This window comes from Pelecanus crispus, chromosome Z, assembly GCF_030463565.1.
Source record: "Pelecanus crispus isolate bPelCri1 chromosome Z, bPelCri1.pri, whole genome shotgun sequence".
NCBI lineage: Eukaryota > Metazoa > Chordata > Aves > Pelecaniformes > Pelecanidae > Pelecanus > Pelecanus crispus.
In genome coordinates this window covers 70,327,444-70,353,151 of record NC_134676.1, presented here as the reverse complement: position 1 = coordinate 70,353,151, position 25,708 = coordinate 70,327,444, and the positions used below count along the sequence as shown (strand labels likewise).

The 25,708-nt window shown below is 50.0% G+C and overlaps 1 protein-coding gene across 8 annotated transcripts in view; it reads right to left on the bottom strand.

Annotated features, from left to right (window-relative positions):
* TDRD7 (tudor domain containing 7) overlaps positions 1-23,624 on the bottom strand; it is a 67,335-nt gene extending 43,711 nt beyond the window's left edge. For 5 of the 8 annotated variants that reach the window (XR_012831865.1, XM_075726572.1, XM_075726566.1 and 2 more), the window contains exons 1-6: positions 23,446-23,516; positions 19,876-20,097; positions 10,871-11,012; positions 9,887-10,100; positions 5,412-5,497; positions 3,678-3,895 (exon numbers count right to left, since the gene is read on the bottom strand). Coding sequence is in view for 7 of the 8 variants with exons in the window: in XM_075726572.1 (XP_075582687.1) it covers positions 3,678-3,895; positions 5,412-5,497; positions 9,887-10,100; positions 10,871-11,012; positions 19,876-20,082 (867 nt within the window). In the remaining variant the exon portion in view is untranslated. Of the gene's footprint in view, positions 1-3,677; positions 3,896-5,411; positions 5,498-9,886; positions 10,101-10,870; positions 11,013-19,875; positions 20,098-21,409; positions 21,431-23,445; positions 23,517-23,592 lie in introns of those variants that run through there. The other 3 variants (XM_075726567.1, XM_075726573.1, XM_075726570.1) reach the window with 3 other exon arrangements.
* Between the last annotated feature and the right edge of the window lie 2,084 nt (positions 23,625-25,708).

Here is a 25,708-nt window from a genome sequence, read left to right as displayed (position 1 = left end):
TCTAAAGGGCTGTACACCTGCAGATGACTTGTTTGAACCAGGAATAAACACTGATTATATTTAAGAGATGTATGGTAGCCTTCATATGAGAAGGCCTAGGTCCCAGTTCAAACTTCTCCACGCCAGAGCCATGGCTATGGTTTACATAAGTCAGTAAACTGAGACAGGGTCATTAACAGTTCTCCACAATAGGACCAACTGTGCCAAGACAACTTGATAGTTCTGATTGTCCCCAGGTGTAAGAAATCAGGCAAGGAAGGCAAGAGACCAGCATGGCTGAGTCGAGACCTCCTGGTCAAACTAGAGAGCACAGGCAGGCAGTGGAAGCAGGGACAGGTATCCTGGGAAGAGTACAGGGAAGCTGCCTGGTTTTGTAGGGATGGGGTCAGGAAGGCCAAGGCATAGCTGGAGCTGAATTTGGCAAGGGATGTAAAGAATAACAAGAAGGGCTTCTACAGGTATGTCAACCAGAAAAGGAAGGTTAAAGAAAGCGTACCCCCCTGATGAACAAGAATGCTGACCTAGTATCAACAGAGGTACTCAACAACTTTTTTGCCTCAGTCTTCATCAGCAACCTCTCTCCTCACCCCTTGTCAGTAGATGGACTGCAAGATGGCGACCAGGGGGGTAAAGCCCCTCCCACTGTAAGGGAAGATCAGGTTTGAGACCACCTAAAGAACCTCAATGTACACAAGTCTATGGGACCTGATGAGATGCATCCCAGAGTCCTGAGGGAATTGGCTGACATAGTTGCCAAGCCACTCTCCGTGATACTTGAAAAGTCATGACAGTCAGGTCAAGACCCTGGTGACTGGAAGAAGGGAAACATTGTGCCCATTTTTAAGAAGGGAAGAAAGGAGGACCCTGGGAACTACCAACCTGTCAGCCTCACCTCTGTGCCTGGGAAGATCATGGAACAGATCCTCCTAGAGGCTATGCTAAAGCACATGGAGGACAAGGAGGTGATTCCAGACAGCCCGCACAGATTCACCAAGGGCAAGTCCTGCCTGACCAACCTTAGTGGCTTTCTATGAAGGAGTGAGTGCATCAGTGGACAAGGGAAAAGCAATGGATGTCATCTATTTGGACTTCTGTAAAGCGTTCGACACAGTGCCCCACAACATCCTTCTCTCTAAATTGGAGAGATATGGGTTTGATGGGTGGACTGTTCAGGGGATAATGAGTTGGTTGGATGGTCGCATCCAGAGGGTAGTGGTCAATGGCTCGATGTCCACATGGAGACCGGTGACAAGTGGAGTTCCTCAGGAGTCTGTACTGGGACCAGTGCTCCTTAATATCTTCATCAATGATATAGACAGTGGGATCGAGTGCACCCTCAGCAAGTTTGCAGATGACACCAAGCTGAGTGGTGCAGTTGACACACCAGAAGGATGAGATGCCATCCAAAGGGACCTGGACAAGCTGGAGAGGGGCCTGTGTGAACCTCATGAGGTTCAACAGGGCCAAATGCAAGGTCCTGCACCTGGGATGGGGCAACCCCCAATATCAGTACAGGCTGGGGGATGAAGGGATTGAGAGCAGCCCTGCGGAGAAGGACTTGGGGGTACTGGTGGATGAAAAACTGGACATGAGCCAACAATGTGCGCTTGCAGCCCAGAAAGCCAACCATATCCTGGGCTGCATCAAAAGAAGGGTGGCCAGCAGGTCGAGGGAGGTGATTCTGCCCCTCTGCTCTGCTCTGGTCAGACCTCACCTGGAGCACTGCGTCCAGCTCTGGGGCCCTCAGCACAAGAAGGACATGGACCTGCTGGAGCGGGTCCAGAGGAGGGCCACCAAAATGATCCGAGGGCTGGAGCACCTCTCCTACGAGGCCAGGCTGAGAGAGTTGGGGTTGTTCAGCCTGGAGAAGAGAAGGCTGCAGGGAGACCTTATTGTGGCCTTTCAGTACATAAACGGGGCCTGTAGGAAGGATGGCGACAATCTTTTTAGCAAGGCCTGTTGTGACAGGACAAGGAATACTGGTTTTAAACTAAAGAAGAATAGATTTAGACTGGATATAAGGAAGAAATTTTTTACAGTGAGGGTGGTGAAGCACTGGAACAGGTTGTCCAGAGAGGCAGTGGAGGCCCCATCCCTAGAAACATTCAAGGTCAGGTTGGATGGGGCTCTGAGCAACCTGATGTAGTTGAAGCTGTCCCTGCTCACTGCAGGGGGGTTGGGCTAGATGACCTCTAAAGGTCCCTTCCAACCCAAAGCATTCTATGATTCTATCATTGCTATTGTACTGTGCCTGCTGTATTACAATGTTTCCACAGATTAATGACTGTTTATTTATGCTAAAATGATTTATTTGCTTGCTAGAAAGAAGAGATAGACCCAACAGATAACAAGCAAATGGACAAGGAACACAGACCGAAGATCCTGGATGAACAGTAACATTTTTTCTGGAACACTAGCTAAGAAAAAAACTAGAATTTGCTGCATGAATTAAGTAACTCAAGACATAACAGCTTGCTCTATGGATAACACCAGAACCAATAATCAACCATCAAAACAAATTGCTGCTGTCTGCATACATTACTGATATCTATAGCAAGATGTCACAACTGCATTTTATGTATGTGTTGGAATACCATACACACAAGCAAATGGTGTTATTCCTGAAAAGCAGTTATTTAATCTCAGTAAAACTTTTTTTTTGCATTTATAGTTATTACACAAGAAAATACTTAGCAGTATGTACATGGAAAGTCACTTCAAGCAGACAGATATTCTTATTACTTCAATACCCTTCTGGTGCCACAGTTTGACAGATGTTGATGAAGCTGAAAGTGTTCATTGATATGACTGGCCCGTTAAAGTAAAGCTAAACAAAGCCTTGATGTGAAGTTGCATTATACCATAAATGAACCATTGAATGCAGAGAAGAGATAAAAGCACAGCAGTTGAAGACTCTTAACCCAGTGGTGATGGTAACTCATGTGGCAGACCTGTAAGGGGAAGCTCTGCATGATACCAGCTCCTAATATGAAGGACAAAGATGCCCGTGGTGATCAAGAGGTAACAGACATTGGGGTGGGCGGGCAGGAAGGGGTTGAGCTGTAATCTCTACCCCCAATATTATCACACTTCACTTTCGTCTATTATTGTACCACAAGCCTAACTTACACAGCAAAGTTCCACAACCTTGACTTAAGAAGTGAGAAAGACCTGTGGAAAAGTCTATAGAAAGACAGTAACTACAGGCAGACCTGAGACAGTTCATGTAGGATTTGCTGGTAGCTTACAGATTTAAGAGGAGATAAACCCACCAACAAGGAAAAGCATAAAATGCAATGGGGAAAAAAAAACCCCAAACCATGGCATGGAGAGCAAGTGTCATCAGCTGCTGTTTGGGTTGTCAGTGCTGGGAGTCAGTTAAAGGTGGCAACTCAGCAACCGGGAGCACTTGCTCCAGGAAGCCACAGAGGCTGACCTTTCTTCTCCAAAACAATGCTAGTCCAGCCAACAGTGATTTTTTGGGTGTTGTTTCGAAGGCATTGTTACAATTTGGGGAGGGGAATGTTCTTCTTTCTTCTTTTTTCCTTTTTTTTTTTCTTCACTGTTACAGATCATGAAAGGAAATGCAGGACTACATAAAATAACATTTGGCAAATGAACACTCAGAAATCTGTAGGGTACTGGCATCTCCCACAAAAATTACATTCAATACTTACTGTGCACACATGAGGCCAGTTCTCAAGCTGATGGAGCACTGCTGTGCTAAGCTCCTCCCAATACATTTCCCGGTAGATCTGTGGCATCTTGGACACCCAGACACCACTGCTGCACTTGCTCAGAATCTCCTTAATGCGACTTTGAACTTCACTGACATGAGCAGTGGAAGGGCCAGAGGCAACAGTACGTGTCTCCGCAATGGATGTATTCAAGTTATCTGTTAACAAAAACACAGCCTTGAAGTAAACATAGCCTTGAGAGCAGAGAGAAAGACAGATGATTGATTACCTGCCTACTTAAAAATTAAATATGGGAGCTGCCAGCATAGCACCAACTCTAAAATGTGGCTCTCCTGCCCAGCATGGCTGTTTCAGTCACTTTCTATTGGACCTTATCGCTCTCTACAACTACCTGAAAGGAGGTTGTAGTGAGGTGGGTGTTGGTCTCTTCTCCCACGTAGTTAGCGATAGGACAAGAGGAAATGGGCTTAAGCTGCGCCAGGGGAGGTTTAGGTTGGAAATTAGGAAAAATTTCTTTACGGAAAGGGTGGTCAAGAATTGGAACAGGCTGCCCAGAGAGGTGGTGGAGTCCCCATCCCTGGAAGTATTTAAAAAACGGGTAGATGTGGCACTTCGGGACATGGTTTAGTCTAGTCTACCCTTGATTGGCTTAGAGTAGACTTGGTAGTGTGGGTTAATGGTTGGACTGGATGATCTTAAAGGTCTTTTCCAACCTAAACAATTCTATGATTCTCTGATTCTATGAAAGGTCAAACATTTAGTAACTGACCTGAAGCTGAATTTTCAGTCACTGTAGTTATTTACATAAGAAGTTGCTAAATGTTTCTTCTGAAGGAATCCTGGCCTCGGCCATGCTGTTGCTGAGAGGCTGCACTGAGGCAGTGTCCCAAGAGGGACACAAGACAGTTTCTTTACAAGTACAAACACAACAACAACCATACAGCAAAACACCCAAGGATGTTCTTCTAAATTCAGACAGATGTACAAAACAGACCAATTATTTGCCTTTCATTCTAAGATATGTCCTGAGGAAAAGTCTGAACCCAGCATCCAGCCTTTCTGTGCTGCTGCATCCAAGGAAGCCCCCCAGTGGAACAGGGAAGGAGACAGCAATTGTCCAACTACTTTGGACAGTTTCATACATTGTGTATAGGAGCAAGGCAGTCATCATCACAGTTGGAGGTTCACATCACTAGCTTCCCTGCTCCCTCGTCTCTGTTCCTCTCCTCCCTTCATTAGGGGTGTATTTGCTACCAGACCTGAAGCTTCACAAATCAGCCTGACAGGTTTCAAAGAAAGCAACCATCATTTGACAAGCCCATCAACTGCACAACTGCTCAGAGCCAGGCACGCGGAAGGGTATTTTCTGGACAGTTAGGTTAGTGTGCTGCCTACTCCTGAAAGCCAGGATTTCACTCTCCTATACCAGATCCCTATCCTGGCAGTGAAGTTAAGCATACTCCTGTTTACAAGCTACTCAGACTAGCTTTGTGATTGGCTACACAAGGATTCTCCTAGAAGACAGAGAGGTAGACAGGTAAACACATATTTCCCTAGCACCACGAAATCAGAGTGAGAAGGTTCACTCACAGAACTTGGCTTCTCACTCAAATCTATCTTCACTCAAAACAAGCACTAAGATGGATTTTTCTTAAGATGACACCCAATCCAATGTGAGTAGTTGACAAAAAATTTCTTAATGGGCAAACATACCATTTGAATCTACGGAAGAGCTTCTGGACAGGTGAACTTGCAACTCCTTTTGAAACCGTGGTGGGACAGTTAGTCTCTTCTCAGACCTAAAATTGAAGAGACAATTGCTTTAAGTCATTCTCCTGGCTCTGAACAGCACTCCATTTGCTTACAAGATCTATACACAAAAGAAAATGTATTTCACATACTTCTAAGCAGCCCCCCTGCACAAGATCAGTACTCACAACACCCTGGCTTGGAAGACAACACAATCAGCTGTAACAAGACAGATCTACAGGTATTTTCTAGGTTTTTTTCTTATTATCCCAATTATTGTGAGAAACAAAACACACAGTAAAAACACATTAGCAAAAGGAATGCACCTAGGCCTAATAACACAGCTAATGGTCTTATGTTCAGCCTCACTATTTGGTCTTTTATCTGGATGGCATCTCAGTCCGGCTGTTGAGCATGATTATGCTCCCCTTCTTGGTAGCCATGTCAAAGTCTCCTGAAAGTATTTGGCTTCAGAAGTCAGGGGAACACCTAAAACTACACAGGAACTCGAGGTCTTTTTGTGGACACTGTTGCTACACTGCTAAACAAATTCCTCTTTGAAGTGCTCTCCCTCAGCAAGGACACAAATGTCATGCCTGCAGGTTTTGTTCTAAGGTCCCTCAGAGGGCACCAGCTTATACTGGGAGCACATGCAGCACAATGAGCTCCTGACAATGAAGAGGTCACAGCAGTGTGTAGTTCACTAAGACTGTTTTGGAAACAATCCGCTGTGGAATGATTACATACACTGCAAGCAAAAGGGGAAAAAAGAGTTGGAGAAAAGAGTTCAAAGACCAGGACCAAGCACCTCCCAAAGACACATACCCAAGGAAGAACTGCAGTGGAGAAGTCAGGGTGGCAAATGCACCAAAACACCTCTCCACAGAAGCATGGCAGGTTGCTGTGAACACCAGCCACCTCCTGACCACAGCAGCCACCACACATGTACTGAACAGCCTCTGCAGATGGTCTCTACCCAAGGGGCCAGTAGGGAGACTGGCCACCTCTGGAGTTCAGGGACAACTCTGGAGGAAACCACAAACTTCACCAGCCACAGAAACACCAAGGGGGATTTTTCCCTCCTCACCTGGGCTCTCAGAAGGTAGGATATGCGTCAAGTATAATGCTGAGTCTAGTAGCAACAGAAGTCGAGACTAGCACAGTATTAAGGTTGCCCTATGTGCCTTCACATTGACCTTTTATCAGAGCAGTTCCACAAATCAAAAAGAGGCCTCCCACCTTCACACCTCTTCTAAGCAGCACCTTAAAAGATTTAACATGAACTTGTCTCCCTCACTTTTTTTGCCGCTCCTGTAAGATGAAACTACTGCTCCTCCATCAGCTATGGGGTGTCACTTGTACCAAAAATACTTCTGTTCTGGGTCACGTCCCACAGCATTAGCAGTGAGGACAGCCACTGCCCAGCACAGCATTTTCCCCAGCAGGAGAAGCATGCCCACAAGTCCTGAGCAGCGGATTTCACAAGCACATTTGTGAAACACAGTGGGACGAGACTCAAAAAGGCAAAGTCACCCACATGAAACCCAAACACACATTCACACCTTGCACTTGTTGGGTATCTTAAAAGACTCTTCCAGCACTCCATCTGTATCACAGGCAAACCCTCTACCTTCTGGGTGCAGCTCAGATAACCACACAAAGGAGCAGCACAGCCTCTTATTTGAAGGCGTGCTATGACTGGCCATACAGACCCTACAAGAAACCCAGGATCCCACCTCTCTATACATGTATTTGCCAGTGTGGACAACTCCAAGCCGGACAGACACCCAAGGAAAAAAGTCCCCTTAAGGGAAGCAGACTCAAAAGAGACTACCGCCATTGCTAGGCAGCAAGCAAAACAATCCCATGAGCTAGCCACACGGGTAATGGAGATTGTCCTGCTACTGCTGCCTCCCAGTAGGAATCCATAGCTGTGTTCTGGTCCTCAGTGCCACACACCATTTCTACCACCCTAAGCCACACACACATGAGGTGACATGGATGATGTGAGTGCAGGGTAAGCCAGCAGGAACTGCAGCAAGGTTTCAGTGAGGAAGAGGGCCAATGTTACCCTCTTGAGCCATGCCATCAGGAACACCTTGGAAAGGAGCCTGGAACAGAGGACTGATGATTCCCTTATGTTGCATGTGAAAGCAAACTGGATTTGGGATCCTCTCAGTAATAAGAGACTTCATGTGTTATCCTCCTGTGCTTCCTGCTGTAGTTCAACAGCTTCCCATGGAACAAAGCGGTGCTAACATCAGCTTTGAGCCAAGTTATCATCTGTTTTGAGCCCTGCAATCAGATAAAGATCCTGTGACGTGCTGCTTGCTCACACAGACCACAGTGGTCTTATCTCTCCAAAGACAGGATGGAATACAGCTAGACAGTGAAAGGGCCAATACACTTCTCCCCAGCATGCAGGTATGGACAACTCAGCTGCCTGCAAGGCCTCATGTTCCTCAGCTGCTAGAAACTGCTCCCAGCAAGAGGCCTCCTAGCCACCCCAGCAGTAAGAGAACACATCAGCAGCCCGGCCCTTCACAAATGCCTGACTGACCATGCAGCCCTGCCAAGCCCCGATGCGTAGCTGTAGCTGAGCAGCCAGTTACGTTTCACTCCCACAGACCGCTGCCTCAGAGTGAAGGGAAGGCATGCCCTTCCCAGCCTATCACCTTACCTTGGTAAGGCCCATGCCATCCAACTCTGCTCTTTGGCCCTTGGACAGTGCTATCGCAGCAGCGGGGCCAGGTGGTGGCCAGCAGCAAATGCTGCCTGCTGGTCCAAGCAAGGGGGTCACCAAGTGTCTCAACCTGTTCTCATGCACACTGTTGCTTTCCAGCTTCAAGGATCTCTGCAGTTAGCCTTACAAGCAAGGTCTCTCCCACCGTCTGTGGGTTTGCAGGTCCACAGCAACACACTCATGACATAAACTTACCAAGTGATTGCTGCTCTAAAGGCAGCCTCTCAGACCCTGGAACAGTGTCTGCAGGAAGGTCTGGGAGGGTAGCAGGAAACAACCTGGCACAACTGCAGCTACCTTCAGCATCTCCTCCTTGTCATCTGGGTGTGACAGAATTGGGAGGAGAAACAGCCTGTTCCCCCTCCACCGAAGACTATGCAGCAGCAAGCCCCAGAAGCTGTGGTCATGCAAATCTCTCAGCAAAATACCACAGAGCGCTAGAGAGGTGGGACACAGACTTTGGCAGCCACAAGGGAACTGCCATTTGCAGCCTCGCTGTGGGGCATCACTACATGATGCCAGGTGAAGCACCAAGACCAGTCAGCATCCAGACAAAGTCTGTCACTGGGGGGACATCCTGCCAAGGCAAGTAACACAGCAGGATGGATACTCAACAAAGCATCCGCCCTTTGCAGAGCGGCAGGAAGGTCACGAGGCAGTGCTTTCAGCAGTCAGTAAAATGCTACGCTCAGGCATGAAAGCTGAAGCAGCTGCTGCTCTCACGAGTGCTCTGAGCACATCCGCATCTCCCACTCCAGCACCCAGAACCCTGACGCACACGGGACTCACGCAGGCGACTGGCGCAGGATGCGCCTGCTTTCTGTGGGTCTTCCAGAAAGAGCGGGCACCACGGCAGGATTAAGCTCTCACTCTGCTCCGTGCCACTTCGCAGCTACGCCACCGTGGAAGCCACTCACCACTGCCAATTCCACTCAATGCAAGGCTGACTTCTAACCCATCCCGGTGACCTGCAGAGGATTACCACCACAATCACAGCTCCAGCAGACTCAGCGCAGCCACAATGAGGAACAGCAAACACTTTCTCACCACCATCAGCTGATGGCCCGGGGCGGCCAAAAACAACACAGAAAGAGAAATGATGGGGCAGCACTTGGGTAAGCCACCTGGATTAGAGCGGCTCAAAGAGGGCTGAAAAGCAGCATGTACCGCTAACCCAGCAAAACCGCAGCTCCAGCCCTCATCTCACTTCACCCAAACACGGTCGGGCAGCCGCCGGGTCCCAGCACGCTGACAAGGGACACAAACACTAACACTACAACGGAGAAGACAGGCAAGAGGTAAAGGCAGCCACCTGCAGGCAACCAGGACCCTGACCACGCGGCATCACCTGCCACTTACACACAAACCTCCTTCTGCTTTCTATCCATCTGGCCACAACAGCCCCCTCCTGGGCCTGGGAAACAGCGACAACCCCACACACCCTTGGTGTCACACCTTTGGCCAGATTTCTCCCAGGAAGACATGGGAGCCGGCCCAGAGCACGGGGTAGCTGCGGCAGCATCCAAAAAGGCCACCCGTCTCCCTCCTGGCTACCGACACACATTCAAACTTCACCTTCTGCAGGGGCGGGAGGAGGCTGGACTCCCGCCTCCCAGAACGCACTGCTGGCACGGCAGCACCCAAGGGGCCACCACACTTCCTTTCACCTCGCTCACACTCACACACGCGCACTGACCTGTTTACCACCGTGACGTGCCTCTGCATGGGCATTTCTTTAGATGGTCCGCTCCCAGCAGCTGCAGGCAAGGCAGAGCGGGCGCTCTCCATAGTGGGTTTCACCACTCCACACGCCACTCCTCTGCCACGTGGCGGGCGAGGAACGGGCCTCTTGCTGCCTTCTTCTGGCGTGCTCAAGGACCTGGGCTGTCGCAAAGTTCCTTTCGGCCTTCCTAAAGTGTTCGCAGACGTAGCCATGAGTAGTGCTCTCCTCCACCCAAACCACAGAGACTTCAAGCACAGCAGATAACTCCCACCAGGGGGTCCATACTTTTCCAAAAGACACTTAAGAAGGATGCTCTCAGCCACACTCCTGGGTCGTTTCGCTACAGCACTGTGGCTCACACCCAAGGACTCACAAACCACAATCTGCACCACTGCAGCAGTGAGGGAAAGCTGACCCACAGGCTCTGGGAGAACACTGCTACAGCAGCTTACGCAAAAGGCATAGAGCTACAATGAGCAGCCCCTGGGCATCAGCAATGTTGTAGTACCAGGGCACTTGCAGCAGCAACAGGAGCTGCTGAAACAGCCACAGATAGTGCTTCAGAGGCTCCTTCTCACTGCAAGGGCATGGCTCATCCCTGCCCCTCCACAATGGGCTGAGCTCGGCCTCAAAGAATGAGCAGGCTCACTGCCACACTTCTCAACTGCACCTCAACCACGTTTCTCACAGAAGCATGGGCAGGTGGAAGTAAAGCCACGCAACCTGCAAGAACTTTTTTCCAAGATCATTCATATCTCATGTACGCACTCAAGAAGGGCTTCCTCACTGACCACAGCTTGCAAGCACAAGCACTCTTGTCAACACCACTCCCCGCTCCCAGGAAGTCTTCACCAGGACCACGCAACGTGTGGCCATTAGTGACACACCCTTGTGGACAAGACTTTTGCTCCAGCAGCTGCACAGTTCTTTCAGAAAGGCAGGCTGTCTGGAGCTTACCTGCTAACGTGACTGGAGAGGTGTTCTTCAGCCTCATCTGGCAGTTCACTTGCCGTCCCATTTTCTTCTTGGAACTCCTCTGCCGGGCCACCAGTTGAGCAATTGGCGCAGTCTCGCTGCAAGCAACAGCATGGCAAATGACCTTGTTGGAGCAGGAAGGGGACAGGGGGGAGAACAGTCAGTGAGGCCCAAGCTCATCCACAGCCCATGGAAGGACCTGCAACCATTTCCATGCCTATAACTGCTGGGTCATGTGGGCCTGCAGGCAGTTCAGGAGAGGCTTCCGCAGCAGACATTGAAGACCTCCCTCTCCTTTCGCAGTGCACCTCAGAAATCAGCAAAGCAGACAGCCAGAGTCTCTCCATCACCTTCCTACATCAGGTTGGACCCCACTGAGAAACAGCCTGGTTTCTCACTCCCATCCTGCATGCTGACCACCTTGCTTGACGAAACTGGGAAGCCATGGGCTTCCAGCCTGCCCTCGTTCCTCCTGCCAAGGCTCACCTGCAAAGGCAGATGGACGAGTACTCCTCCAGGGCTTCACAAGGACACAGGGAGCCACCCAAAAACCCCCAAGTGAAAAACAGGGGTGTGGTCTCAGGGGCTCTCTCCATGGGTCTCAGCCATGCTCTGTGGTGGTGGTAACGGCTGAAAAAGGGGCCCTCACGCACAGCACCACCACCCTCATAACCATGGCCCCCAACAAGCATGGGGTTGACAATTTAGCACAGGAGAAACTCAGGGATTTGGCCAGCACCTCTGAAATCTAGCAAACAGCAGCTCCAGAAAGGAACTTTTCTCACAAGCGAGCCAGGGCAACCAAAGCAGGAAAACCAGCATTGTGTACCAGCAGCCTCACCACTGCAGTGGTTAAACACGAGGAATCACAGAAAAACTGAGGCTGGAAGACATCTCTATAGACCATCTCATACAGCATCTCTGTTCAGAGCAGCATCAACTAGACCTAGTGCCTCAGGGTATTGTCCACTCCAGGGGTGGAATATTTCCAAAGATGGAGACTTCTCAACCACTCTGGACAGCCTGTTCCACTGTTTAGCCACCCGCACTATAAAAAAGTGGCATTTTTAATGTTTAAATGGAATTACCTGTATTTCACTTTACTCCTGTTGTCTCTTGTCTGTTCACTGGATACCACTGAGAACAGGCGATGGAGTCTTGCGCCATGTTTTTTTACTCTCTCCAACAGGTATTAATACACATGTATTAAAATCCCCGAGCTTTCTCTTCTCCAGAATGAACAGTCCCAGCCCTCTGAGCCTTCCATCAAAGATCGTAGACTCACAGAATCACAGAATAGTTTAGGTTGGAAAAGATCATCCAGTCCAACCATTAACCTAACACTACCAAGTCCACCACTAAACCAATTAAGGGTAGAGTAATAATTTCATGTTTCCTGGCTTGCTGGCTAGATTATTTTTTAATGAAAGTAAAAACTAGCAATCATTAAGGTTGGAAAGGATCTCCAAGATCATCAGTCCAATCATCATCCCAACACCACCATGCCCACTAAACCATGTCCCAAAGTGCCACATCTACCTGTTTTTTGAACACCTCCAGGGATGGTGACTCCACCACCTCTCTGGGTAGCCTGTTCCAATGCCTGACTACCCTTTCTGTGAAGAAATTTTTCCTAATATCCAATCTAAACCGGTCGTGGTTTAGCCCCAGCCAGCAACTAAGCACCACGCAGCTGCTCGCTCACTCCCCCTACCCCGATGGGATGTGGGAGAGAATTGGAGGAGTAAGAGTGAGAAACACTCCTGGGTTGAGATAAGAACAATTTAATAATTGAAATAAAGTAAAATAGTAATGATAATAATAACAATATAATAATGATAATAATAATAACAATATACAAAGCAAGTGATGCACAATGCAATTGCTCACCACCCGCTGACCGATACCCAGACAGTTCCTGAGCAGCGATCGCTGCTCCCCGGCCAACCCCCCCCAGTTTATATACTGAGCATGACGTCATGTGGTATGGAATAGCCCTTTGGTCAGTTTGGATCAACTATTCTGGCTGTGCACCCTCCTAGTTTCTTGTGTGCCTGGCAGAGCATGGGAAGCTGAAAAGTCCTTGACTAGCATAAGCAATACTTAGCAACAACTAAAAACATCAGCGTGTTATCAACATTCTTCTCCTACTAAATCCAAAACACAGCACTATGCCTGCTATTAGGAAGAAAATTAACTCTATCCCAGCCGAAACCAGGACAAAACCTCCCCTGGCACAGCTTGAGCCCATTTCCTTTTGTCCTATCACTGACTACTTGGGAGAAGAGACCAACACCCACCTCACTACAACCTCCTTTCAGGTAATTGTAGAGAGCGATAAGGTCTCCCCTCAGCCTTCTCTTCTCCAGGCTAAACAACCCCAGTTCCCTCAGCTGCTCCTCATAAGGCCTGTGCTCCAGACACTTCACCAGCTTCATTGCCCTTCTCTGGACACGCTCCAGCACCTCAGTGTCCTTCTTGTATTGAGGGGCCCAAAACCAGACACAGTATTCCAAGTGCAGCCTCACCAGTGCCGAGTACAGGGGGACAATCACTTCCCTGCTCCTGCTGGCCACACCAGTCCTGATACAAGCCAGGATGCTGTTGGCCTCCTTGACCACCTGGGCACACTGCTGGCTCATGTTCAGCCGGCTGTCAACCAGCACCCTCAGGTCCTTTTCTGCCAGGCAGCTTTCCAGCCACTCTTCCCCAAGCCTGTAGCGCTGCATGGGGTTGTTGTGAAGTGCAGGAGCCAGCACTTGGCCTTCTTAGACCTCATGCAATTGGCCTCAGCCCATTGACCCAGCCTGTCCAGATCCCTCTGCAGGGCCTTCCTACCCTTGAGCAGATAGACACTCCCACCCAGTTTGGTGGCATCTGCAAACTTACTGAGGGCACACTCAATACCCTCATCCAGATCATTGATAAAGATATTAAACAAGACTGGCCCCAAAACAGAGCCCTGGGGAACACCACTTGTGACCAGCTGCCAACTGGATTTAACTCCATTCACCACAACCCTCTGGGCTCAGCCACCCAGCCAGTTTTTTCCCAGCGAAGAGTATGCCCATCCAAGCCATGAGCCACCAGCTTCTTTAGGAGAATGCTGTGGGAGACAATACCAAAGGCTTTACTGAAGTCCAGGTAGATGACATCCACAGCCTTTCCTTCATCCACCAGGTGGGTCACCAGGTCATAGAAGATCAGGTTGGTCAAACAGGACCTGCCCTTCATGAACCCATGCTGGGTGGGCCCAATCCCCTCATCATCTTCACAGCCATTCACTGAACTCACTTCAGTGTGTCCATATCTCTCCTGTTCTGAGGAGCATGGGACTGGACACAGGTTCCCAGATGTGGTCTCACTAAGGCTGAACAGAGGGGAATAATCACCTCCATCAGCGTGCTGGCAATACTCTTCCTAATGCAACCCAGTACGCTGTTGGTCTCCTTCGCTGCAATGGCACATTACTGCTCACTGTGAACTTCAAGTGCAACAGAACCTCCAGGAATTTCTTTGCCAAGGTACTTTACAGCTGGTCAGCCCACAGACTGTACAGGTGCATGGTATTACTCTTCTCTAGGTGCACGATTTGGCATTTCCCTGCATTGAACTTCACGGGGCTCCTGTTCCATTTCTCCAGCTTGTTGATGTCCCTCTGAACGGTAGCACACCCATCTGCACTATCAGTCCCTCCTGTCATCTACAGACTTGCTGAGGATGATCTCTGTCCCTTCATCTAGGTTATTCATGAAAGCGTTAGACAGCATTTCCCCAGCATTGATTCTGGGGCACACCACTGGTGACTAGTCTCCCGATGGGTTTTGTGCCACTGTTACCGGAGAGAGTATCAAAAGCCTTACTAAAATTCAGATAAACTATATCCAGTGCTCTCCCCTCACCCACCCACCCCGTCATCTCATTTTGGAAGGGTATCAGTTTGGTCACATATGATTTTCACTTCATAAATCCATGCTTGCTCCTACTGGCTTTCTTGTCTTTTACATGCCTGGAACAGCTTCCCAGGATTTGTTGCTCGATCACCTTCCCAGAGACCAAAGTCAGGCTGAGAAGCCTGTGCTTCCTCAGAGCCTCCTTCCCACAATTCCTGAAGGTAAGGGCGATACTGGCATTCTTCCAGTCCTCAGGAACATCCTGTAAACCACCACAACCTTTCCAAGATAACTGAGAGTGGTCTTGCAACAACATCAGCTGAGGCAATCAGTGCCTCATCCTTCTCCATGTCCTTTAAGACTGGGTCCCCATTCCCATTCCTCAGCAGGCCCACATTTTCTCTATTCATCCTTTTGCTGATGGTGCAGCTGTGGAAACCTTTCTGTTGCCCTTGATGTCCTTTACCAGATTCAGCTCCACATGGGCCTTAGCTTTCTAAGCCCATCCCTGCATGTTTGGACAGTGTCTTTATATTCCTTCCCCCTCACGCAATTCTGCTTCTGCCTCTTGTGCACGTGCTTTTAATGGTAGAGTTAAGTCAGGAGCTCCTTCTTCATCCATGTGTGCCTCCTGCAGCCTGGGTTTTTTCCCCTGCTTGTTGGGATGGACTGTTCTTGAGATTGGAGGAGGCAATCCTTGAAAATCCACTGCCTCTGCTGGACCACTCTTTTCTGCAGGACTGTATCCTATGGGACTCTTCCAAGCAGATTCCTGAGCAGGCCAAAGTCTGCTCTCCTGAAGTCCTGGCTTGTTGATACTGCTACTGCTTTATTCCCCTCCTTTCAGGCTCCCAAACACCACCATCTCGTGGTTACTGCAGCCAGGGCTGTTCTAACCTTTACATCCCCAACCAGTTCTTCCTTGTTTGTAAGAACTGGGTCCAGCAGAGGACATCCTCATCACTTGTGCCAGAAAGCTGTCATCAGCACACCTCAGAAACGTCCTGGATTGCTCATGCCTGGCTGTCTTGTCCCTCCAGCAGGTATGGGAGTGGCTCAAGTCCTCTGTGAGGACCAGGGCCTGCAAATGTGAGGCTTCCTGCAGTTGTCGGAAGAAGGCATCGCCTGCTTCATCTACTACTTCTTTCCAGTCAGGGCATTTGTAACAGCCAGCCACCATAACGTTGCTCATACACTGGTCTGTCCACTACCTGTAAGCCATAAGCTCCTGTTGTCTCATCAGCCATCCTAAGGCAGAGCTCTGAGCATCCCCACTGCTCTCACACTTGGAGGGGCTCACAGAAACTCCCCCTCCTTGCTGTTCCAGCCTGTCATTTCTCAACAGCCTGTGTCCATCCACGGCAGCATGCCAGCTGTGTGAGCTGTCACGCCAGGTCTCCGTGACCCCAACGAGATTGCAGCCCCAAATGGCATGCAGACCTCTACTTTCTCCTGGTTGCGCTCTATTGTGCTGGTTTTGGCTGGGGTACAGTTAATTTTCTTCATAGTAGCTAGTATGGGGCTATGTTTTGGATTTGTGCTGGAAACAGTGTTGATAACACAGGGATGTTTTCGTTACTGCTGAACAGTGTTTACAGAGTCAAGGCCTTTTCTGCTCCTCACCCCAACCCCACCAACAAGTAGGCTGGGGGTGCACAAGAAGCTGGGAGGGGACACAGCCAGGACAGCTGACCCCAGCTGACCAAAGGGATATCCCACACCATATGACATCATGATCAGCATAGAAAGCTGAGGGAAGAAGGAAGGTGGGGACGTTTGGAGTGATGGCGTTTGTCTTCCCAAGTAACCATTACGCATGGTGGAGCCCTGCTTTCCTGGGGATGGCTGAACACCTGCCTGACAATGGGAAGTAGTGAATGAATTCCTCATTTTGCTTTGCTTGGTGCACAGCTTTTGCTTTCCCTATTAAACTGTATCTATCTCAACCCACAAGCTTTCTTACTTTTGCCCTTCTGATCCTCTGCAGGGGGGAGTGAGTGAGCAGCTGGGTGGTGCTTAGTTGCTGGCTGGGGTTAAACCATGAGACCTATGCTGTCGACTGTCGTGTACAGGCACTTCAGAGAGATGCCCATTTCCAGAGCTCGAGTTCGAGAGCTTTCCTCATACTCCTCGCTAACAGGCATCTCCCTGTTTATGTGGATGCACATGGGATGGACCACCTTCAGCCCTGCTCTGTTCTTAAGGCCTCAACATAAAAGATTTTTTGTTCATACACAGTTTATCACAGTTTCATAAATGCACATTTTCACATCTTTGGTACATTTCAGGTTTTTTTCAGTCGACTACATCATGAGCTATTTTCAGCATTTTCCTCCTTTAGGTTCATATCACAGTGACTTGAAGTTTAGCATAAATTATGGTTTGAGTTAGAATGAATTCAGATGTAAAAAGAGATGGGGTGGATGAATTCACTAGCAGCAGAGCAAAGCAGTCTTCAAATTCCTCTTTTAGGAGGGGCCTAGTTATTCCAGCAGAAGTCAAAGTTTCCTTAGAGGAAGGTGCAACCATACGCTGCTTGTAACTGAACAGGAAGCAAAACAAAGCAGGGCTCCTTGAGATGATACAACCACCTGTTGCAGGTGCACAGTATTTCAATTCGAGTCCCCTTGCAGTGTTTTCCATATATTGAACTTAATCCTCATCCTGTGTGGAAACTGGAGAACATACCTATCACGTGAAGGAATAACTGTCAGCGTTCATCTCTCCTGTATTCCAGAAGGCTAAATTAGTGTTCAGTACTAAGAGGAACAGGGGACAATTTTTATCATTGCCTTTCCAACATAACCAGTCTGTTCAGCATCAGTTACCCAGGCAATACTCATCTCACACAAATCCTTTGATTTAAGGAGCATGTAACATGTAGCACTCTGACATCAATTTGTATTATTTACTGCCCACTTTATAGGATTGCTTGTTGAATGTGTTTCTTCTGGTATGTCTTGGACAGCTGCCCTAGCAGTAAGGAAAGTCCTGTTAGGACTACCTAGCCTGCAGCCAGGATCATCAGCTGCTAGCAGATCTCTGCGTGTGCAAGTGTGTCTTGCTTTCCTGCCCCACCGTCCCCACAGGGATTAAAGGAAGAGGCAAGGGTCTTGGCAGCCTTTATGGAGGTCAGAGTACTCCCAGAGCCAGAAGAGAGACTGGTTGACTGCATGCTCTTGCAGCAGGCTTGTGTGGACTCTGAGCTATGGTCTCAGCTTATAATGGAGCTCAAATATTCTGGAGAGACATGAATGACGAGCAAAGCATTATACTGAAGTACTGCCCAGGTCCTGTATCAGGAAGCATGCAGGAGCAGTCCCAGGTAATTACAAGCCCATGCCAGTGCCTAACGCTTGCCACCCTCTGCTCAGTGTCTGCCTAGGGGACACTCTGGACAGTGGCAACAGGAGGGTCATAAAACAGCAATGTGGGCTTAGTCTTTGCGTCTCTCCTGCCTCCGAGTGTTTGCAGGGTGCTTCCTCTCAGTTGCTTCAGTCATGCAGAGCATAGTCACGCTCCTAAACCAAAGCTAGTCCTGCTCAACTACCTCAAGACTCCTGTTCAGTAGCTTTCTCCTTCTCCACCTCCTAAAGCCACATTTCACTCTCTTACAGCTGCCACATAGAAGGCACTGCCTCTAGTGCTATCCAAGAGTCCACAAGGCTCTCAGCATACATCGTATTAGAGGATAAGCAAGGCTCTCAAGGGAATGGGAGGATACCAGATTACACCCTGCAAGGGCCTAGTTAGAAACAGATGGCTATCTGCCAGAGCCACCATGAGGAAACATTAAATTGCAGCATCACAAATGTTCCCATACGTACCTGCCTTCATGTTACTGATGTAGCTGCAGCTGATGCAGGCTTCGAGCAAACAAAAAAGAACCCCAAACTGGGATACTTGCTGCAAAAGGGCAAATTCTGACACTTGTAAAAATGCAGCAAGGGAACCTGTTGCTTAAGACTAGTCACATTTCCAGGCATCAGCCCAAAACTCAGGACACCTCTCGTCACACTCTTCACAGCTAACCAGGAAGACCTAGTTCTGAGTTCCCAGATGACAACCCAATCCAGCTGAGCCAACAAGGGAGCTCAGCCTTAAGTGCTGTCTCTCCAGACCTGCTGTGACAGCAATACATTGTGCCAAACATCTGCTAGCTTTCTCCCCTCCCACAGTCTACACAGACTTCAGGAGTCCAGACATGGCTCCAGTGAGGGATAGGCTTCAAGCTCTCCACTGAAACAGATTATCTACAAGTCATGCAGCTATGCCAACCATCAAGAGAATGCTTTCTGACTCAAAACCAGGACATCCACACTATTGGACAAGGAGGCTTGTGGCCCTGGCAAGCTGCTTCCAAGCTGGCAGCCACCAGGAGACACAGGCTAGCACAGCAAGGCCAAGGAATAAGGGAAAACTCTCCCACTACACTAATACTCCCTGCTGAGCTCTGCTCAACCTTCTCTCCTTCACCTCTGCACTGACTCCTTGTCTCTTGCACGCTTGCTAAGCTGAGATGTTGCAACTCCTGCATCAAGGCACATCACTTGCATGGGCTCTTCCTCACCTTGGCAAGTCTTCACAGTCCTGCAGCACTGCAGCTCATGACAAACAAGTGCTAAGCCTAAAGCAAGCACTGTCAGGCTTATAAGCAACAGCACCCACAACAGTTTAGCTGTAGGAAAAAGATGATGCTAAGCCCCACCCTGAAGAGATGATCAAGACACACACACACAAGCTAACCTTCTTTAAGGTCCCAGGACAACCCACCAATATCCCCAAGTTAGAAATGCAGAGACAGGGACCAGAGCTCTATAGTCAAACTGTCTTTCCAGTCAGAACTCCTGTTTCCAGGAAAATGCCCTGCAACCTTCCACCTTCTGCAAACACAACTTCCTGGTCTGCATGCAGAGGCAGGAAAATAAGGGGCACTTGGTCTATGCCATCGCTTCCTCTTCTTCCCGCATTAGTGCGACACACACATGCTACTGTACTTTTCTCAGAAATCCATGGCACAGGCAGAGGTAAAGTTATGAACCATGCACACTTTACAAACACAAAAGCCATTTCTGAACTGTAACTGATTCTTACCTCTCCCATTTTGTTCCCTTCCATTCTGACCACTCCTGGGATGCTCTCCAAGTAGCCTTCCAGTGTGCCATGTCCTAGGTGCCTGAAGGGAATCCACTCGCCAGTCAGGGATTTGTATTCACCCTGAAGCTCTGACAAAGGCACACCATTTTTAAAGGGATGAAGAACAGCTCGCAGTGTTTTTGCAATAAGTTCAGGCTCCTGCATCTTTACCTATAACCCCTTCACCCCAAAAGAAAAAAAAAAAAAAAAAAAGGCATTTTTACATACACAGGCTAAAAATACCAGCTCTTACTATTCAACCTCCCTCCCCAAACGAGCAAGGATTCAGCAGCTCAGCGGCTCTTCTTTGGAAACCTCGACACTTCTGGGTACACTTGTAGGGGCCTGGTCCTGCCAGCCAAGCAGAGGGTGGTGTGAAACACATGGGGCACGACATTGTCGAAAAACGCCACTGAATGAGCACAGCAGCCCCTGTGCATGGGCTGGCCCTGCCAGCCACTCACCACAGACCATGTGGCCAGAAGAGGGGTGGGGCTGCCAGCCAACTGGCCCACATCAGAAGTGGGGCAGGGACCCGCCGCCCCCCAGCTTGGCGCCCACTGCTCCCTCGGGCCCCATGCTGACACCAGGTAGCTCACGGCCGCTCCTCCCTCACGCGAACCCGCATCCCCACACCAACGCCCACAGGGCGCGTCAGCTCCGCCATGGAACCCGCATGCATCCGGGCCATGCCACGTCTTACCCACAGGCGCACGACGCCTTGACTCCACAGATGCCTCTTCAGAGAGAAAACCCAACAGAAGTGAAACCCGCTCCCTGCAAACCGGGGGCTGCACACAGCAGGAGCGCCACAGAGCCAGCGCCAGCACCGCCCCGACTCATCGCCAGTCGACTGCCCTGTCCGGAGAAACACGTGCCTGCCACCACGGCGCTGGTAAAGGCGCGAGCAGTCCACTGCTTCGTCTTCCCAGTGCCGCAGGCTGCTGAGCGCTGGCGGGACGCTTCAGGAGAAGACTTACCTGCCAGCAAGGGCTCCTGCCCGGGAAGGCTGGGCAGTGCAGGAGGTGGTTTCAAAGCGGGTGCCAGAGCTACCTAAACCTCTCGCCCATGCCTCAGCTCACAGGCGTGCGCACACTCGGGGCTTCTCCTGGGCCAGCCAGCTACACTCCCAAAACGCCGGGGAACTCCAGGCACAAGTGCTGCCAGGCAGGCTCTGCGCTCCTGGGCAGGCGTTCTTCTCGCAGACGCTCGCTCGCCGCAGGGGCAGTCTCGCCAGAGAAACCTCCCCGCCCATGATCGTGGGCCGAAGCCGGATGGAGCTCTCGCACAACCCAGGACCAACCCCGCTCGCAAAGCCTGTGCTGCACGCAGGGTCAAGTCCTAACGCTGAGCACGCTCCTGTGCTTGAAACACCTCCTCTTCACCCCCCAGCAACTAACGTGCAACACGAGCAGAGTCGGCAGTTTGGGAGAAGGCCACCTCTCCCTCCTCAAGCCTCTCTCGCTCAAGACACAACTGCAGAATCCCTCACTTCCAAGCACACGAAGGCGAGCAACTGCTGCCCGTGTACCTGCGTGGTGCGCTCTCCAAATGGCGGCAGCACCAGGCGGCTGCCTGCAACCGCGGTACCGCTATGCAGGACTCCACGGACGGCTGGTCTGTGCTGCTCTCTGCAGTAGCAGCCCCTCGCCCCTCACTCGCCATTTCCCTTTTTTAGGGGAGATCGCCCTGGGCAACGCACCAAGTCCAAAAGGAAGAGAAATCCCAACCCTCAGCACATTTCAGATGCCGTGCCACACGTCTCAGTCTGCACACGGACACTAACACTGTCTTCACCTTCCTGCACCCAAGTTCACGACGGCCCAACTCAGGTGCCGCGCAAGGAGGCACAGCATTAAGTCCTATTCTTCACCGCTCCATGAACCACTTCACTTTAAGAACACACAGCGCTTTACTAACCTGACCGTGTCTCTGGGCGTGTACACATATATTTACACACCGGTACACCCACATACCTACACCTATACAGACAACACTGCGTATACCTGTGTTTACGCATGCACGGTTCCTTACCCCAGCAATCCCTGCCCTTGGGGGTCCAAGCGTGTTTCGATGACCGATCTGGCAACAACCTCTACCACAGCTACCTTCACAGCAGCCCCTGCTCAGCTACGGGACACAGCGCTACTGCGCCCAGAAGGAGCAGCACATGGCCAACACCTGCACTTGCACGTCTCCAGATTGCAATGGGCGGCAGCCACGCTGGGCATGTGGGTCCTCCTCTCAGCTTTTTAGAGCTTTTTTTAGAGCAGCTGGTGAACAGAGCTTCACAGGATGCCCCTCAAAGAGTGAGAGGAGGTGCTGGTCACCTGCCAGAAGGAAAAGACCCAGGAAGTTCGTATCTCCCCTCTTCGGTGTCATGGGGATGTCATGTGTTGGGCAAATGCATAAGACTCCACCTGGTATTAAAGTTTCAACAGTATAAAAAACCAAACCCCCAAACATTGAGAAGTGCATCAAAAATGCAGTTTTGTCTGTAATTGTTTTCCACGTCACATACATATAAAAGATATGGAAAAGTCAATGAGAAGCATTTTGGGAGGCCTTTTTCTCTATCCTGTCTTCTAAATAATATATGCAAATTCTTATTTCATTAATACAGCTCTTGAAAGTCCTCTTACCTGAACTACCTGAACTTATCTTACTGCTCAGGAAAAATTAACACAATATCCATTACACCTGGGCCAACTGATGAGGAACGAAACATAATAATCTGGGAAGGCAGTTTCAAAGTTTGATTCAAAAGAGTAAATAAAATAAAAAAAGAAAGGGGGCAGGGAGGTGGGGGGGAGACAACATCAAGGCACCATCAGATAGCTCTGTAGTACACCAATACTAAAGAAATGAGTTAGATCAGAACTAGCAAACAGGATACCATAAAATATATACTCCTAAATTACATTATGAGGAGCAGTTATGAGGACAATTCACTTAGTTAAACGAGATGACAGATACTAAGGTACAAAGGTTCAACTGAATGCAGTCTTCAACTTACACCTGAACAACGTTCCCATTCCTACAGCTAGCAATAATGCAGAAGACTTGCAATGCAGTAATGGTGACAGTAACACAATGATGCATTAGCAGAAAGCTACATAGCTCAGAGTGGCTTCTGAAGCTTTTTTAAAATTCTGTTTGTGGTCAGCTGCTATAAGGTCATTCAGCAGTTATGACATTCACCCAGCAGCTCGCTGCATCCAGACAGGAGGACACTTCATTGGAAACACAGCCTGTGGAGCCTTTATCAGTAAGTCAGGGCACATAACTCAAACCAGTCTTCTCCGGCATCTGAACAGAAACTGCTTTCGATATGCCTAAAGCAGATTACCAGCCTGCAGTTGCAAAATGGTCTCCATGTTGCAGATTATTACTCAGGCTAACAAAAAAAGGAAGTCAGGATAGTTTTCCTGCTTAGAAGGATGAACGCCCTAAGAGCCATATTTTTAAAAAGCTACAAACACAACCCTGTGGAACAGAAGTCTCCTCTGAAGGCGCAAAGTCACTAACCCGCTGAAGTCGGGACAGCTTCTCTGTCACAACGCAGCCGCTGAGGAGAAGCAGCCTCTCGCTGACAGGCAGAGCCTGGCCCTCCACACTGCCTCTCCCCCTAGCCCGGGAGGGCTTACGCCCGGCGGGGCTCCGCTCTTTCCTTACCACCACGTCAACCCAGGGGCTTTCAGACAGCAGCCAAAGCCTCTTCCCCTGCCGCCGCCGCCGCCGCCGAGGACCGCCGCCGCCCTGTGAGGGGACGGCGCAGCGACAGCGCCCGCTCCCCGCGCGCCGAGCAAGCGGCGCCACCGCCCCGCCCCGCCCGCCACCGCCCAACCGCCGCCGACTGCGCCCCGCCCCTGGCGCATGCGCCGGCCGGCCTGGCCACGCCCTTGCCACGCCCCAGCCCGCCCGCCGCGCATGCGCGCTGCCCGCCTCCGCCCGCCCGCCGCGGGGGGGCGCCCCGCGGAGGTGGCAGGAGCCATTTTGGAGCTGTGCCGGGGCTGCGGGCGCTCGCTGGGCGGGGGCCCTGACGCCCCGCCGGTGCCGGCTCAGGTCACCGTGCCCTCTTCCCACGGGGCCGGTGAAACCTCAGGCCTGTTGCGGGGCAGCAGCTAAAATCGCCTTCTTGAGGGAGGGACTGAGGAATGACGGTGAAGCGCGTCTCTTCTACAGAGAACACGGGTTTAAAATTAATTCACTTAATTGCTTCAATTTCTGAGTACTGAAGGCTTCACTCAATTTGATTCTGTAGTTTGATCTCTCCATTAACACCTGTGCAAAACTGTTGTGTGGGTGCACTCCCCATCAAGGAGGGGCTGGGGGCTGGTGGGTGCCTGGGTGTCACCTGGGCCTTGTCTGCACTGCGCTGGGCCTGTGGCACCCTCTCGGCGGGGCTGTGCCGGCTCAGCCTGTACCCAGGCAGCTGCCGAGCTCCAGATGCCCTGTGGCTGCATGGGCACCTCGACCAATGCTGCATACTTGAAACCTTTAGATCCCACAGGTTTGGTTTTCGTGGTGTCCTCCAGCGTGTCACACACGTGGATGATTAGTGCCCCGTGCAGAGGCACAGAAGATGGTCACCAGCCATATGCGATCACGCCTCATGAAGTTGTTGCCCACTGCCAGTGATGGAGAGCTCCTCACCATGCTGCCATCAGGGGGCCCTGCCACCCCGCAGCTTGCCTGCAGCAGCATTCCCTTCTCTGCAGATGTCCCCCACTTCTGAGAGCCAGACTGGAGGCAACATCAGCTCAAGCTGCATGATGGCGGATTGATGGAGGGCTGCCAAAGCCAAGCCAGAGGCTGGCCTCACAGAGGGAGACTGCAGGGGCACATGCCAGGGCAGACGTGGAGATGCTGAATCTCACCTGGGGTGTGCCTGCAAAAGGGTCTCAGTGATGACTACCACCAAGACTTGGTGACAGCCGCCTTCTGCCACAACCATGACAGCCTTCAGAGACTGCTTCCTGTCAGAGTCCAGTATTCTCTGACCAGGCTTTTTTAGATACTCCACACATGGAGGGTCCAATTTTTAATACAAAGTTTGCTCATTTTAGGGTATTTGCATTTACAAGGCTTTTCCATTTAGTAGGGTGATACAACAGTCACAGTATAAATACACATTACATTTCACAGACTATTGCATTTCCAGTATACTGTGGAATCACAATATAGTTGTGAATCTCATTACTGGTCTCTAGAATATGCTTATTGTCACAACACTGGCTGTGCTTAATTGCCAGGAAGGGATATGCAGCTCGCAGTCAGCTCAGGCCTGGAGCTCTCTCTTTAGAGGTCCTTTGTTCATTGTTTTTGCATTTTTGTACTCATTGTTGGGATGAGCCACATATACACTCCATATGCTGGTCTGCTTGAGTTTATTGCCATGGAGTCTGCAATGTGAAGTCTGTGTCCCATCTCTTTCCACTTCATGCCTGCACTCCTCTATGCTTCTTGCTGTATCTTCTCAAGGCCTTCAGTATCACACCAGGGCTGTGTTTATCTCACTATGTTACTGGGCTAGTGCTGCAAATATCTCATTTGATATACAACGAGTGCTTCCAACTATTATATTTACAAAATAATGGTCACACTGGACAAAGATAAGGAAAAATAAAACAAATAGCCATATCAACCTTATTAGCTGTCACAGCTAAAACAAATAAAGTTTTAAAAAAAGATTTAAAACAAAGTTGCAGGCAGGCTAAGGAAAGTTCACACAGAGTGAGCTTCACAGCCCCCAGCCTGAGACCTTGTAAACTCAGAAGAGTTGAGCTGT